General features: G+C 51.8%; 1 protein-coding gene across 11 annotated transcripts in view; it reads right to left on the bottom strand.

The window, feature by feature from the left end:
• ATP2B2 (ATPase plasma membrane Ca2+ transporting 2) overlaps nucleotides 1-12782 on the bottom strand; it is a 354796-nt gene that overhangs the window by 32556 nt on the left and 309458 nt on the right. For all 11 annotated transcript variants that reach the window (XM_006151983.3, XM_006151984.3, XM_027773234.1 and 8 more), the window contains 2 exons: nucleotides 12240-12482; nucleotides 1074-1315 (listed from right to left, as the gene is read on the bottom strand). In XM_006151983.3, coding sequence (XP_006152045.1) covers nucleotides 1074-1315; nucleotides 12240-12482 — 485 coding nt within the window. The remainder of the gene's footprint in view (nucleotides 1-1073; nucleotides 1316-12239; nucleotides 12483-12782) is intronic.

Genomic DNA, 12782 nt, shown 5'->3' with positions numbered 1-12782 from the left:
AGCGTTAGCTGAATACCGTGGGTAAGTCCTGCCCCACAGGTTCCAATTCCATGCGTCTCGGGGGAGTCTAAGAATCAATGATGCTTGAAAATGCCCCTTGGGGTGGTGTGACTGTGTAGCCATGGCTGAGAACTACAGGCCTAGACCAATCCCGTCTGTGTACACGTGGGGAAACTGAGGTCCAGAGAAGGGAAGTGACTTGCTTAGTTCACCGGGCTTATTTCTGGCACTTGGAGTCAGGAGTCCAGCTAATGACGAAAAGAGCTACCATCGACCATCCATATGCTAAGGGAGATGAAGTGAGACAGGTCTACGTGTGACAATGGCGTGTCTAAGTGTGTCCTGAGGACCCAGGGCCTGGAGAGAAGGGAGGGGAGGGCCTCTAGTCTACAAAAAAAAGGTATAGTGTAGATTTTTTAAATTATTATTATTTTTTTTTGGAGAGGTTTTTGCTATAGGGTGCGTGCGTTCGCCAGAGAGACAGAAAGTGAGAAATCACCCCCCAGGGGGGATGGCCACACCATAATCCCTTCTCCTCCATTCTCTTCTTGGGATCTTGGGCATGCATGCACACACGCCAGGCGTGAGTTTAAGCCATCGGGTCTGGGACTTGAACCACAGTCGACTACATGGGAGTCCAGCAACATAGCCATTATGCCAACTGCTGGTCCCTTTATTTAAAAAAAAGAAAAAAGAAGATTTTATTTAACTTTACTTATTTATTTTAATTTGGCCAGAGAGGAACAGCGTGAGAAAGTGAGGAAGCAAGCTGCCAGGTCCAGGACTTGAACGGCGGTCGACCGTGTGGGAGTTTAGCACCCTTAACCACCATGCCACCGGCTGGCCCCTCTACAGAAAATTTTAAGAGGGTATGTGTGGTGGAAAAAGTAGCAGGCAGGGGCCCCGGCAGTGGCTCTGGCTGTGTGACCTTGGGCGGGGCCCTCTCTGTGCCTGTGCTGTTAGATAATCCCTCCGGCCAGGCCAAGCGTGGAGACGAGCTGCACGCCCCCAGCTCCCCACGCCAGGACCCAGCCCAGGCCCAGGCCCAGCCCCGACGCCTGCTGGCCGCTTACTTCTTGAGCACGATCTCAGAGGCGCCCTTGCTGTACATGCGGAAGCTCTCGTCGGGCAGCTTGATGACGGTACTCATGGACTTGCGCACGGAGTTGAAGGTGTACACTTTGTAGAGCTTCTCCTCGGGCATCTGGCTGCGCACAGGCTCGTAGTCCTGCTTCAGGTCCAGCACGAAGCCCAGCAGACCGCACTCTGTCTTGTTGCCCACCTGCCGAGGCAGGGCACCCTCCTTCTCTGGGGGCTGTGGGGAAAGGCAGAGCGGCTTGCATCAGGGGAGCCCCTGCTCACGGCCACTGAGGTCTGGGGCTGCTGCCTGGTAGTCTGTGAGCCCTGGGCCCCCTGCACTCTGAGACCCCTGCCGCCCAGCTCAGTCCTGACTGCGGTGAAAGGAATTCAACAGGGCCAGTTTTCAAAACATGATGGCTTATTCCAAACCAAAAAAGATCGTGAAGAATATTAAAAAAGAGTTATGTGCCAGTCATCCAGCTTTAAGGAATTTGGGCATCTTATTTTTGGAGAAGTTTTTGCTATAGGGCACGTGTGCTTGCCGGAGAGACAGAGAGAGACAGAGAGACAGAAAGCGAGAAATCACCCCCCAGGGGGATGTCCTCGCCGCGATCCCTTCTCCTCTATCCTCCTCTCAGGATCTTGCGCACACACGCACATGCACCCCACGTGAGTTTAAGGCACAAGGTCCAGGACTTGAACTGCAGTCGACTCCATGGGAGTCCAGCGACATAGCCATTGTGCCAATTGCTGGTCCCACCTTTTTTTTAAGAAGTAAAACATGACACACAAAGTTGAATTCACTACACCCCATCTGCATAAAGCACACCGTGCCCCATAACAATCTCTACCTTAAACTGGACACTCATCATTACTGTGTATTTTTGTTTCCTTATGAGAGGAAGGGAGGTGGGGAGAGTGAGTGGGAAAGAGAGAGAGAGAGAGAGAAGACAGAGAGAGAGAGGGAGATTTTTCACAGGTTGTCACTGGGCCGCAATATGCCTGTCCCAGCCTCTCCATTCGGTAGGATGGCAGGAGCTCATAACCAAGCTCAGGTTGTCCTGGGAGCTGAACCCTGGCCTCCCACGTGGCTTCCAGCCCTTCAAGCAGTAGCGTTCTCTGTGCACCACCATGGCTGGGCCTCCGTGTGTGTATTTTAGCTCCTTCTTTGGAGATGACCACAGATTGACAGGTACGAGGAAACGACAGAGAGATGTCCTGTGCCCTTCCTTCACCCAGTTTCTCCCAGCGTCACACAGCACACTGTCACAACCCGGACACCGACGCCGACACGGTCAAACCAATCTTACTCGGATCTCACCAGCTTTACAAGTACGCGTGTGTGTGTGTGTGCATACATGTGTGTCTGCACATGTGGATTCCTGGGATGGCCACCACCGTCGGGGTATAGGCTGTCATCAAGGGGGCCCTTTCCCAGCGGCAGTCGCCTGCCTCCTGCTCCCTCGCTGGCCCCAGCAACCACCCGTCTGTGCTTCTCTATGCATTTGCTAAGCCAAGCCTGTTACATAAGGGAATCGTGCAGCGCGTAACGTTTGGAGGCTGCTGGCCCCCCCAACTCCCATCAGCATGACCCCCTAGAGGGCTGCCGTGCTGCAGCCCATGCCAGGACTGTCTCTTCTGACTGTCGAGTTGTACTCCATGGTATGGGTGGCGTCTCCCTCACGATTTCGATTTGGAAGCAGTGGAAGCTGTTGGTCGGTATGTCAACAATGATCCGACAGCGGCTGTTTCCTGCAGCTTCACTTCACGTCTGTCTGTCTGTCTGTCTGTCTGTCTGTGTACTGCTGCTGTCTGTTGACTACTGCACACCAGGAGGTGTACCCAGCCTGGAACTTGCTCTGCTCACTTATTCCCGTGCTGAGATGCACGTGCGTGTGCAGACCCGGTGTGCTCCTGTTTACCTGCTCTGAGGGTCCACTGTGTGAGTAAGCTGTCGTTACCCACCCCGTCCCCTGGCTGCTTTCTCATCTTTCTCTCTGCTCACTGCCCCAATATCCACTCTCACTTCTGCTCAGCTGGGCTGAGTGGAGACCAGCAGGTCACCCCCAGAGTCTGTCCTTAAAACACTGACCGCCTCTCTCCAGCGCCTCCCACTTCCTCGTGTGGCTGCCTGAACGTGAGCTGTTGGGTGCTTCTGTACCTTCGCGGCCGCTGTTCCTTCCAGCTGAGTCCCTCCTCCTTTCCCGCCAGGCACACTCTTCTTGGGCCTTTAAGACCAGCTCAGATATCTCTCAGTCTTTGAAGATTGCCTTGCTGCGTGTCTCCCCCACCGCATTGCAGACTTGTAGCCTTCACTTCCCCTCTGGGTTCCCGGGGCCAGCGTGGAGCCACAGCAGGCGGCTCAGCTCCACGCGGAGCAGTAGGTGGGGAGACCCCATGGAGAGAAGTACCGGATGGTGGGCGGGGCAGTGGCTATGGGCAGTGCCCTTCTGCAGCTGTACCCACCTGTGCCCACACACCTGCACACACCTGCCCGTATCATTTAACATGAATGTGCAGTGGGTCCGGTGGAGGTGGCTTTGGGAGTGGTAGAGGCCACCAGAGAGAAACCAAAAACCCAGAGAGAAACCAAATTCCTTGAAGAGGAGGAAATACCTACGAACATGCCTGTTCCCTCTCTCTTCCCACCGCAGTGGGTCCCAGGCCAGCTTTGCACAAGGAACCTTCTAGATCCTTATCCTCAGCCCCGCTCATATCGCTCTAAAGAGTTTAAGCCACCAGGTGTGGGACTCGAACTGCAGACGACTACATGGGAGTTCAGCGACATAGCCATTACAATAACTGCTGGTCCCCCAAATTTCCTATTTCTGACATTTGGGAAAACAGATTCTAAGAGGATCCCTTTGTCTCCTCAGCATGCTATATTGTATTTTTAAAAATGTATGTATACGGGGTCAGCAGGTGGTGTGGTGGTTAAGGAGCCGGACTCCCACATGGTTGACTGCAGTTCGAGTCACAGACCCGGCAACTTGAAACTCATGCCAGGTGCATGTGCGTGCGTGCCCAAGATCCTGAGAGGAGAATGGAGGAGAAGGGATTGCGGTGTGGCCATCCCCCCAGGGGCTGATTTCTCACTTTCTGTCTCGCTGGGTGAGCACGCGTGCCCTATAGCAAAAATCTAAAAAAAAAAAAAAAAGAAAATATCTGTCTATATGTATGTAGATGACAATTTCACAATGAACTTTCTGATGATTTCTAGTTTTATGTATTTTCCACAACAGTTTTTCCTTTTTACTAATGTGAGAAAAATGACGACACAGAGACTTAAATAAAAATGCCTAATTACTTATTTGCCCAAGAGAACTGTGCAGTCATGCCTGCAAAACACCGGCATTTTATTACCCTCTGTGAAATATTTTAATTTTCCTCTAAAAGGATTTCAAACAATTCACAGTTGCAAATGGCCAAACTGCTTCCTCCTCCGTAACTCAATTTGTTCCCATGAACTTGAGCTCTGAAACCGCCTACGTGTGTTACAAAGCAGGGGCCCTGTTGCTGTACTCTTTTGGCTTTTTAATTAAAAAAAATATCTATTTCGACAAACTCAGAGTTTTGCTATTGCTATAGAGTTGCCAAGAGCGTTTTTATCTCTAGGGTTCTACTTCGGTACGGGGGTTAAAGTGTTGGGATTGTTCCTTTTTACTTTTCTTTTTTTTGAGAGGTTTTTGCCATAGGGCGCATGTGCGTGCCAGACAGACAGAAAGAGAGACAGAAAGTGAGAAATCACCCCCCAGGGGGGATGGCCACACCACAATCCCTTCTCTTCCATTCTCCTCTCGGGATCTTGGGCACACACGCACACGTGCCCAGCGTGAGTTTTAAGCCACCGGGTCCAGGACTCGAACCTTGATCGACTACATGGGAGTCCAGCGGCATAGCCATTATGCTAACTGCTGGTCCCGGGATTGTTCCTTTTTTGAGGGGCAGAAAAGAGCCCCGGGAAAGACGTGATTTGCTCATGGCCCTGGAGCTGCTCTGAAATCTGGCAGTCGCAGAGGGACAGACCCTGTGTGATTCCTCTGATGTAAGGCTCCTTGGGTGGTCAGTCATAGAGACAGGAAGTAGGATGGTGGGTGCAGGGGCTGGGGAGGGGAAGTGGGGGGTCAGTGCTTGATGGCACAGGGTACAGTTTTGCAGGATGAGAAGAGTTCTATGGATGCACACGGGCGACAGCACAGGATGTGAAAGTATGGAATGCTTCAAAATGGTTCATTTAAAAATGATAGAGACGGGGACCAGCAGATGGCGTAATGGTTACATTGCTGGATTCCCACGTAGTTGACTGCAGTTTGAGTCCTGAACCTGGTGGTTTGAAATTTATGCCAGATGTGTGTGTGTGTGCCTGTGTGCCCGAGATCCCGAGAGGAGAATGGAGGAGAGGGGACTGTGGCCTGGCATTCACCCCTGGGGTGCGATTTTCTGTCTCTCTGTCTGTCTCTGTCTATCTGGTGAGTGCATGTGCCCTGTAGCAAAAAAAAAATCTTTCTTAAAAAAAGAAAAAAAAATGGCAACAAAGAAAATGACTTTCTGGTAGCTAACAGGTGGTGTAGTGGTTAAAGTCCTGGACTCCCACATGGCTGACTGCAGTTCAAGTCCTGGACCCAGAGGTTTGAAATTCAGGCTGGGTGAGTGTGCGTGTGTGCCCAAAATCCTGAGAGGAGAATGGAGGAGAAGGGATTACTGCACGGTCACCCCCCAGGGGGTGATTGCTCACTTTCCCTCTGTCTTCTCTCTGGTGAGCCAAAAAACAACTATAAAAAAACAAAACAAAACAAACAACCCCAAACAAACAAACAAACAAAAAACAAAAAACACCTAACAAAACCCCCTCAACTTTCTGCTAGCTGGCTGTCTCTGGTGACCTGCCACTGTCCAATAGGGACAGGTACTGGTGGTGAAGCCCCGCCTGATGACTGGGTCAGCCACCAGCCCACAGCAGCTGCCAGGACCAACAGCTCAAGTGCTTTGCTTTCCTCACCACGTTCCTGAGCTCCGTGACTGCATTCTCTAAGAAGACCCTCACAGCTCCCTGTCAGGAGGCAGAGGCATCAGTGTTCCCATTTTACAGTTGTACATGTGAAGGCCCAGAGGAGCAAGGTCTCTCTGCTAAAATGTCACCGAGTGGGTGTTCCCAGCTCCGCATCCATAGGGCAGGCGCTCCCATGGCCCCTGCCTCTCTTCACTAGTGCTCAACGCTACTCATTCATTGGCTGATGGGGTGGGAGGCGATGGCTGAGAGTCTGCAATGGCAGGGCGTCCACCCTGCTCCTCCCCACAGGCCTCCTCTAGCAGCAGGGGGCTTCCAGTGTACATTGAGCGAATCGATGAGTAATCTGGGGTCTGCGTGTGGGGTGCCGTCCATGGATACCAGATGGGATGGACTTTGGCAGAACTGTCATGGCAGGGCTTCTGGGTAAGGAGAGGGCCCAGCCATGCCGCGAGCTGTGGGGTCCCCCGGAGGCTGGGAAGGCAGGAGGTTGGTGTGGGCATCCAGGTAGACAGAAGTCCCTGTTGGAGGCCAGCTCCTGAGGGGCCTTCTCAAGCTCAGTGCACTGTGGGGTGTGTGTGTGTGTGTGTGTGTGTGTGTGTGTCTGTGTGGGGTTGGCTGTGTGTTATGAGAGGTGTGTGTGTGTGTGTGTCTGTGTGGGGTTGGCTGTGTGTTATGAGAGGTGTGTGTGTGTGTGTGTGTCTGTGTGGGGTTGACTGTGTGTTATGAGAGGTGTGTGTGTGCTCAGTGTGGGATGTGTGGGATGAAGAGTGTGTGTATGTGGTATGTGTATGTATACGAATGTGCACACATGTGTACATGTGTGGGATGTGTATGTGCTGTGTGTGTGTGTGTGTGTGTGTGTGTGTGTGTGTGTGATGATGCAAGGTGAGTGAGTGAGATGTAACTGCGAATTGGAATTTCTGGGCCAGCCTATGGCATGGTGGTTAAAGCAGCTAGGTCCCGCAGGGTCAATCGTGCAGTTCAAGTCCTACACTTTTTTTAAATTAAAAAACAAAAACAAGCATTTTACTTTCTTTTTCTTGAGAGTTTTTTGCTATAGGGGGTGTTCGCTTGCCAGAAAGACAGAGAGACAGAGAGATAGTGAGAAATCACCCCCTAGGGGAGATGGCCACGCCGCAATCCCTTCTCCTCCATTCTCCTCTCGGAATCTTGGGCACGCATGCACACATGCCCAGCATGAGTTTAAGCCGCCGGGTCCGGGACTCGAACCACTGTCGACTATGTGGGAGTCCAGTGACATAGCCATTACGCCAACTGCTGGTCTCAAGTCCTGCACTTGAAAAACACATTGGGTGTACGTGTATGTGCCCATAATCCCTAAAGAAAAAATGGAGGAGAAGGGATTGCAGCGTGACCACCCCTCATGCCGAGAATTTTCTTACCCACCCCTTGTGTCTCTCTCCAATAAACACATTACCCTCTAGCAAATTGAAAAAGCAAAACGAAATAAAACACTCTGAACTGGAATTCCCATCTGGGGTGATTTGCTTTAAACTCTTCTCCCAGAGATGATGTTTATAAAAAAAGAACAAAAACAAAAACATCATTGAAATCCTAAGATCTGTACCCTGCCCCACCTTTCCGTCTTTATTATTTTTCTTTTTAAAGAAAGATTTTTGCTAAAGGGCATGTGTGCTTGCAGGAGAAGCAGAGAGACAGAAAGCAAGATATCTCCCCCCAGGGGGATGGCCACACCGCAACCCCTTCTCCTTCATTCTCCTCTCTGGATCTTGGGCATGCATGCACACACACCTAATGTAAGTTTCAACCCACTGGGTCCAGGGCTTGAACTGTGGTCCACTATGTGGGAGTCCAGCAATGTAACCATTACGCCATCTGCTGGTCTCCTTCACCTCCCCATCTTAATGCCCTACCAAGTCCCTTCCAGAGCCTTCCACACCTCTCCCAGTCTTGGTGTGGCTACAGTTGGTTCAAGGGGATTTTGAGGCGTGTTGGGGTGATTAATCAAGCCTTGGGCTTGGAGCTAGGAACTCTAAGGAGGTCCAAGGGTGGTCTCTGTTTCCCAGAGTCACTCGCTCACTCCCCCTTTTCATTGGTCTTCCACCCTGCCTGCCCTGATTCTGAGATTTACTGGACTATAGTCGAGCAGTTCCTCTCTGCCTTTTGGGGCTATGAGGGATCCCTGGGACGGGGAGTTGCAGCCAACTCAGTGGGTCCATAGAGGGACCTGAGGTTCCTAACTAGGCAGAGTCTGGTTTATTTATCCAGGAAAACCTTCCTGCCAGGGAAATCTTCTTCCAGAACCGCTTTCAGGGCTCCAGGGAGATACATTGCTCTCTCACCAGTTTATATTTTCAGAAATAGGCCATGAACTCCCAACCACTCAGCTCTGCTAGCACCTAGCCTCCATTTAATAATTCAAATGTCAACTGCAGTGCCAAGCTACTTGAAAGGAGGGCTCATAAAATAGAAGATTAATTCTCGCTTGGGTGGGTTCAGTATGCAGAAGAAATCCAGGCAGAAGAGAAGAACGTTTTCCCAAGAAAGCACCATGCCTCCAAAGTCTGAGGGGAGACTCGCTTCCATGTTGAAGCTCGCTGTGGCTGGGGGAGGAAGAAGCTGGGGAAGTCCTTATGTTCAAAGAGTCGGAGACCATGAAGGCAAAAGCTGAGGGTTTGCCAGGGTTTCTGACGCAGGGAAATGATTTCTGTCTGAAGAGGATTCACACGCTGCTCTCAGAGAACAAGTTTAGTTCCTAATAATGATGCATAGGAGGGCAAAAGGAAAAAGTCTCCACCGTTCTCAGGAGGAATGGGGCATGGGTTGAGGCTGGCCTCCTCAGCCTCTTCTCCTGACCTCTTTCAGCCCATGCAATACCCTCCACCCTAGGCTGGGGTGGTTCTTCTGAGCACGGAAATCTGATGAGAAATCTGATTAGGAGCTTATTTGCTACCACTGAGCTCCCCCCAGCTGTCCCACCTCATCTCTCATCACTCCGGCCCTGAAGGAATGTCCAGGCCACAGACCACCAAGTTTCTGGAATGAGCCACGTGTCTTCAGGACTCTGGGCCATGATAGGGCTGTACGCTTGCTCTCTCACCCACTTGGTGAACTCCTCCAGAAGTCTCTGGGCCCAACTCTGGCACTTGGTGGTCAGGAGTAATCCAGGTCAGGTACTTGGTATTTTAGTAGCTCAGCATTCTTTTTTTGGGGGGGAGGGGGTAGAGATTTTCGCTATAGGGCACGTGCGCTTGCCAGACAGACAGAGAGAGAGAGAGACAGAGAGACAGAAAGCGAGAAATCACCCCCCAGGGGGGATGGTCACGCTGCAATCCCTTCTCCTCCATTCTCCTCTCGGGATCTTGGGCACGCACGCACACGCACCCGGCGTGAGTTTTAAGCCACCGGGTCCAGGACGCGAACCACGGTCGACTACGTGGGAGTCCAGCAACATAGCCATTACACTAACTGCTGGTTCCCAGTAGCTCAGCATTCAAGATGGGAATGGCCTGAAAGGGATGTGGAGAGTCAAGTAAGACAGTGGCAGGCAAAGCAAACGAACTACAGAAGGAAAAGGCTCAGAAAAAGTAATAAACTCAGGATCAGAACCTGCATTGGGCCAAGTGGCATCCAGCATTGCAGTTTGGTAGGCAACCATCTGGTCTACCCGGCAGGGCCAAGTAGGAGTGTTAACGACCACCCTGTCATACCAGGGGCTCTGCTATCCCTCCCATACTGATGCTCTTTGCTCTCAGCAAACAGAACCATGTGGCCAGGGTATTTTCAGGAAAGACCCAGAAAGACAGGCTTAGCAGTCCTGAGATCCCAGTGTCCAAAGGCACAGAAGGGGACACCAGTGCTCAAGAGGTCAGTGACCATGCATGGATTATAAGCCAAAGGCCCTGGCTCCCAGCTCCCTGACCTCTCTGCAGCTGCAGCAGCTGTGCCTTCTCCCCAGGGGGACTGACAGGCTCCTGTCCTTCGTGCCACACAAACACAGCCTCAGTCCACCAACATCTGGACACGGGATGTCAGTGTGGCCACCAGGGCTCAGAAGCACTGCCCTGTGGAATGGTGCCACGGCAGGGATGCTTCACGGCCCTCCCGGCAGATCCCAGGAGCTCCTCTGACTGTGACTAAATAACGCATCTCCATCCCAGCCCACTGCACAGGGCTGCGCCCACGTGGCTGCCCCCATCGCCTGAAGCCTGTTCTGGGAATCGTCTGTTCCCCTCTCTGCCACGTCTGCAGGACGAGATCATTTAAGAGCATCTCGGTTATTTTAGGAAGACCTGGGGAACAGAATAAAGCATTGTCGATTTCCCCTGACTCCCAATCTGGGGGGAAGGAGACAAAAATGTCGTCACGTCCGCATCACCCCCAGGGTTCTCCACCACCGTCTGCACGTGCTCTCGACCTACTTTCCCTGTTGTCAGTTCTGCCTCGTTTAGCCCGCAGCTACCGGGCCATGCGGGTGGCTGCTCAGATGCAGCGGAGGGTGCAGAAGCTGCCTCCTCCTCCTCCTTCCCTCACCAGCCCTCTGGCTCTCACTGCTGACTCACCCTCTCCTCCGGTTTTGAGAGAGCTGCTAGTGGCTCCCACGACCCAACCCGATCATGAAGACCGGAGCTGGGTTGGGGAAGAAGGGGAAGGAGGAACTTGGGCACGTTTGTACAGTAAACGAGAGCTCGGCCAGTCACCCAGATGCTCACGAGGCAGAAATGCCTTACATCTGGGCGAACAGGGTTTCTCACCATGCAAATGCTGGCTCCTTATACAGAGGCAGCCTCTGCTTTTAAACCAAGCAGGGCTTATAGCATGATGAGACGAGGCAGCTTCGCTGAGACAGTGAGGGGAGAGCTTTCCTTACCCAAACAAGCAATACTACTACTATTACTAACAGTATCAGCGTCATTGGCGGTGGAGTGTTTGCAAAAAAGGCCACAATTTTCCTACTCTCTGAATCTGTGTCCTTTGCAACATCTCCCCTCAAGAGAAGGAGTCTAGGGACCAGCAGTTAGTGTAATGGCTATGTCGCTGGACTCCCATGTAGTCGACCATGGTTCGAGTCCCGGACCCGGCAGCTTAAACTCACACCGGGCACGTGTGCATGCGTGCCCAGGATCCCAAGAGGAGAATGGAGGAGAAGGGATGGCAGCGTGGCCATCCCCCCTGGGGGGTGATTTCTCGCTTTCTGTCTCTCTGTCTCTCTCTGTCTTTCTGGCGAGCGCACGTGCCCTATAGCAAAAACCTCTCCAAAAAAAAAAAAAGAGAGAGAGGGAGTCTATTATCCTACTCCATGAATCTGGGCTACCCTCCTAACTGGGTTTGGCCAGTAGAATTTGGCAGAGCAACAGCATGCCAGTTCAGAACCCCAGCTTTAAGAGACCTCGTGCACTTCTGCCTTCCCTCAGAACCCTGTCGTCAGCACACGAATAAGCCCAGACCAGCCTGCAACAGGTGGGGAGACCACGCGCAGCAGAGATGAGCCGGTGCTGCCGAGCTCACACGAAATCAGCCTACAGTCCTGCCATGATCAGTAGAGCTGGCTCCTTGAACCACTGCGGATGCATGAGACCAGAAGGACCGCCTGCTGAGCCCAGACCTGCTGACCCACAGGATTGTGAGCTAAGTACATACTTCTGTTTTGAGCCACTAAGTTGTAGAATAGTTTATTATGTTGTAAAAGTTAATAAAAAGGTGTTTTTTTTTTGGGGGGGGGTCAATAGGATTTTTTTTTAAAAAGGAATGATTTTATTTAACTTTATGTATCCATTTATTTGTTTATTTATTTTAATCTGACCAGAGAGGGACAGAATGAAAGAGAGAACAAGTAAGAAAGCAAGTCACCGAGTCCAGGACTCAAACCATGGTCAGCCATGTGGGAATCCAGCGCCCTTAACCACCACGCCACCTGCTGGCCCCAATAGCGGGATTTAAAAAAATGAACAACACCTCCCCCCTTTTTTTGTTTTAAATCTCACAAACATTATAGCAAAACGAATAGGAGACTAGGTCAAGGAGCAAGTGGCTGGCTATCTGACTATACCAAAACGTATCGGCAGGACTCGAACACGCGAATCGCAGGCTCGTGCTGCCTGGTACGTCTGCGTCGTCTTCCGGATGGAGCCCCCTCTGGTGAAGGATGTGGCTGGCACCCACTTACCAGGATCTTGGTGGTGTAGGCGCTGTTGATGGCGATGGCGTTGACCAGCAGCTCCATGGTCTTGGCGTTGATGGAGCTGGGGTCGGGGATCTCCTTGTAGTGGACGTCGCCGACGTAGGCCTGCACCACCGTCATGCGGTTGGTGGTGAGCGTGCCCGTCTTGTCCGAGCAGATAGCTGTGGCATTGCCCATGGTTTCGCAGGCGTCCAGGTGGCGTACCAGGTTGTTGTCTTTCATCATTTTCTAGAAGAAGAGGCCAGGGAGAAGGCCGCCGTAAACACAGCGGAGCGGACGGTGAGGGGGCCTGGGACACGGCGTTAGCACACATCGAACGAGGCAGAGCCACCCCTGCAGGTCGCTTCGCCTCCTGCAAAGGGTCTGGGTTTGCTGCCACCTCTTACCCCTGGGCTTCTTCTGTGTGGGCAGCCCTTTTATTATTCGGGGCACTTAAAAGGTCTGATTAATGGAATTTATTAATTTATTATTTATTTATTTATTTATTTTATCTATTTCTTTTTTTTTTTGGGGAGGTTTTTTTTCTTT

This window comes from Tupaia chinensis, unplaced genomic scaffold, assembly GCF_000334495.1.
Source record: "Tupaia chinensis unplaced genomic scaffold, TupChi_1.0 Scaffold000333_1, whole genome shotgun sequence".
In the NCBI taxonomy this organism is placed as follows: Eukaryota; Metazoa; Chordata; class Mammalia; order Scandentia; family Tupaiidae; genus Tupaia; species Tupaia belangeri.
Note: the sequence above shows the minus strand (reverse complement) of the source record. Positions and strands in the feature narration are given on the sequence as shown.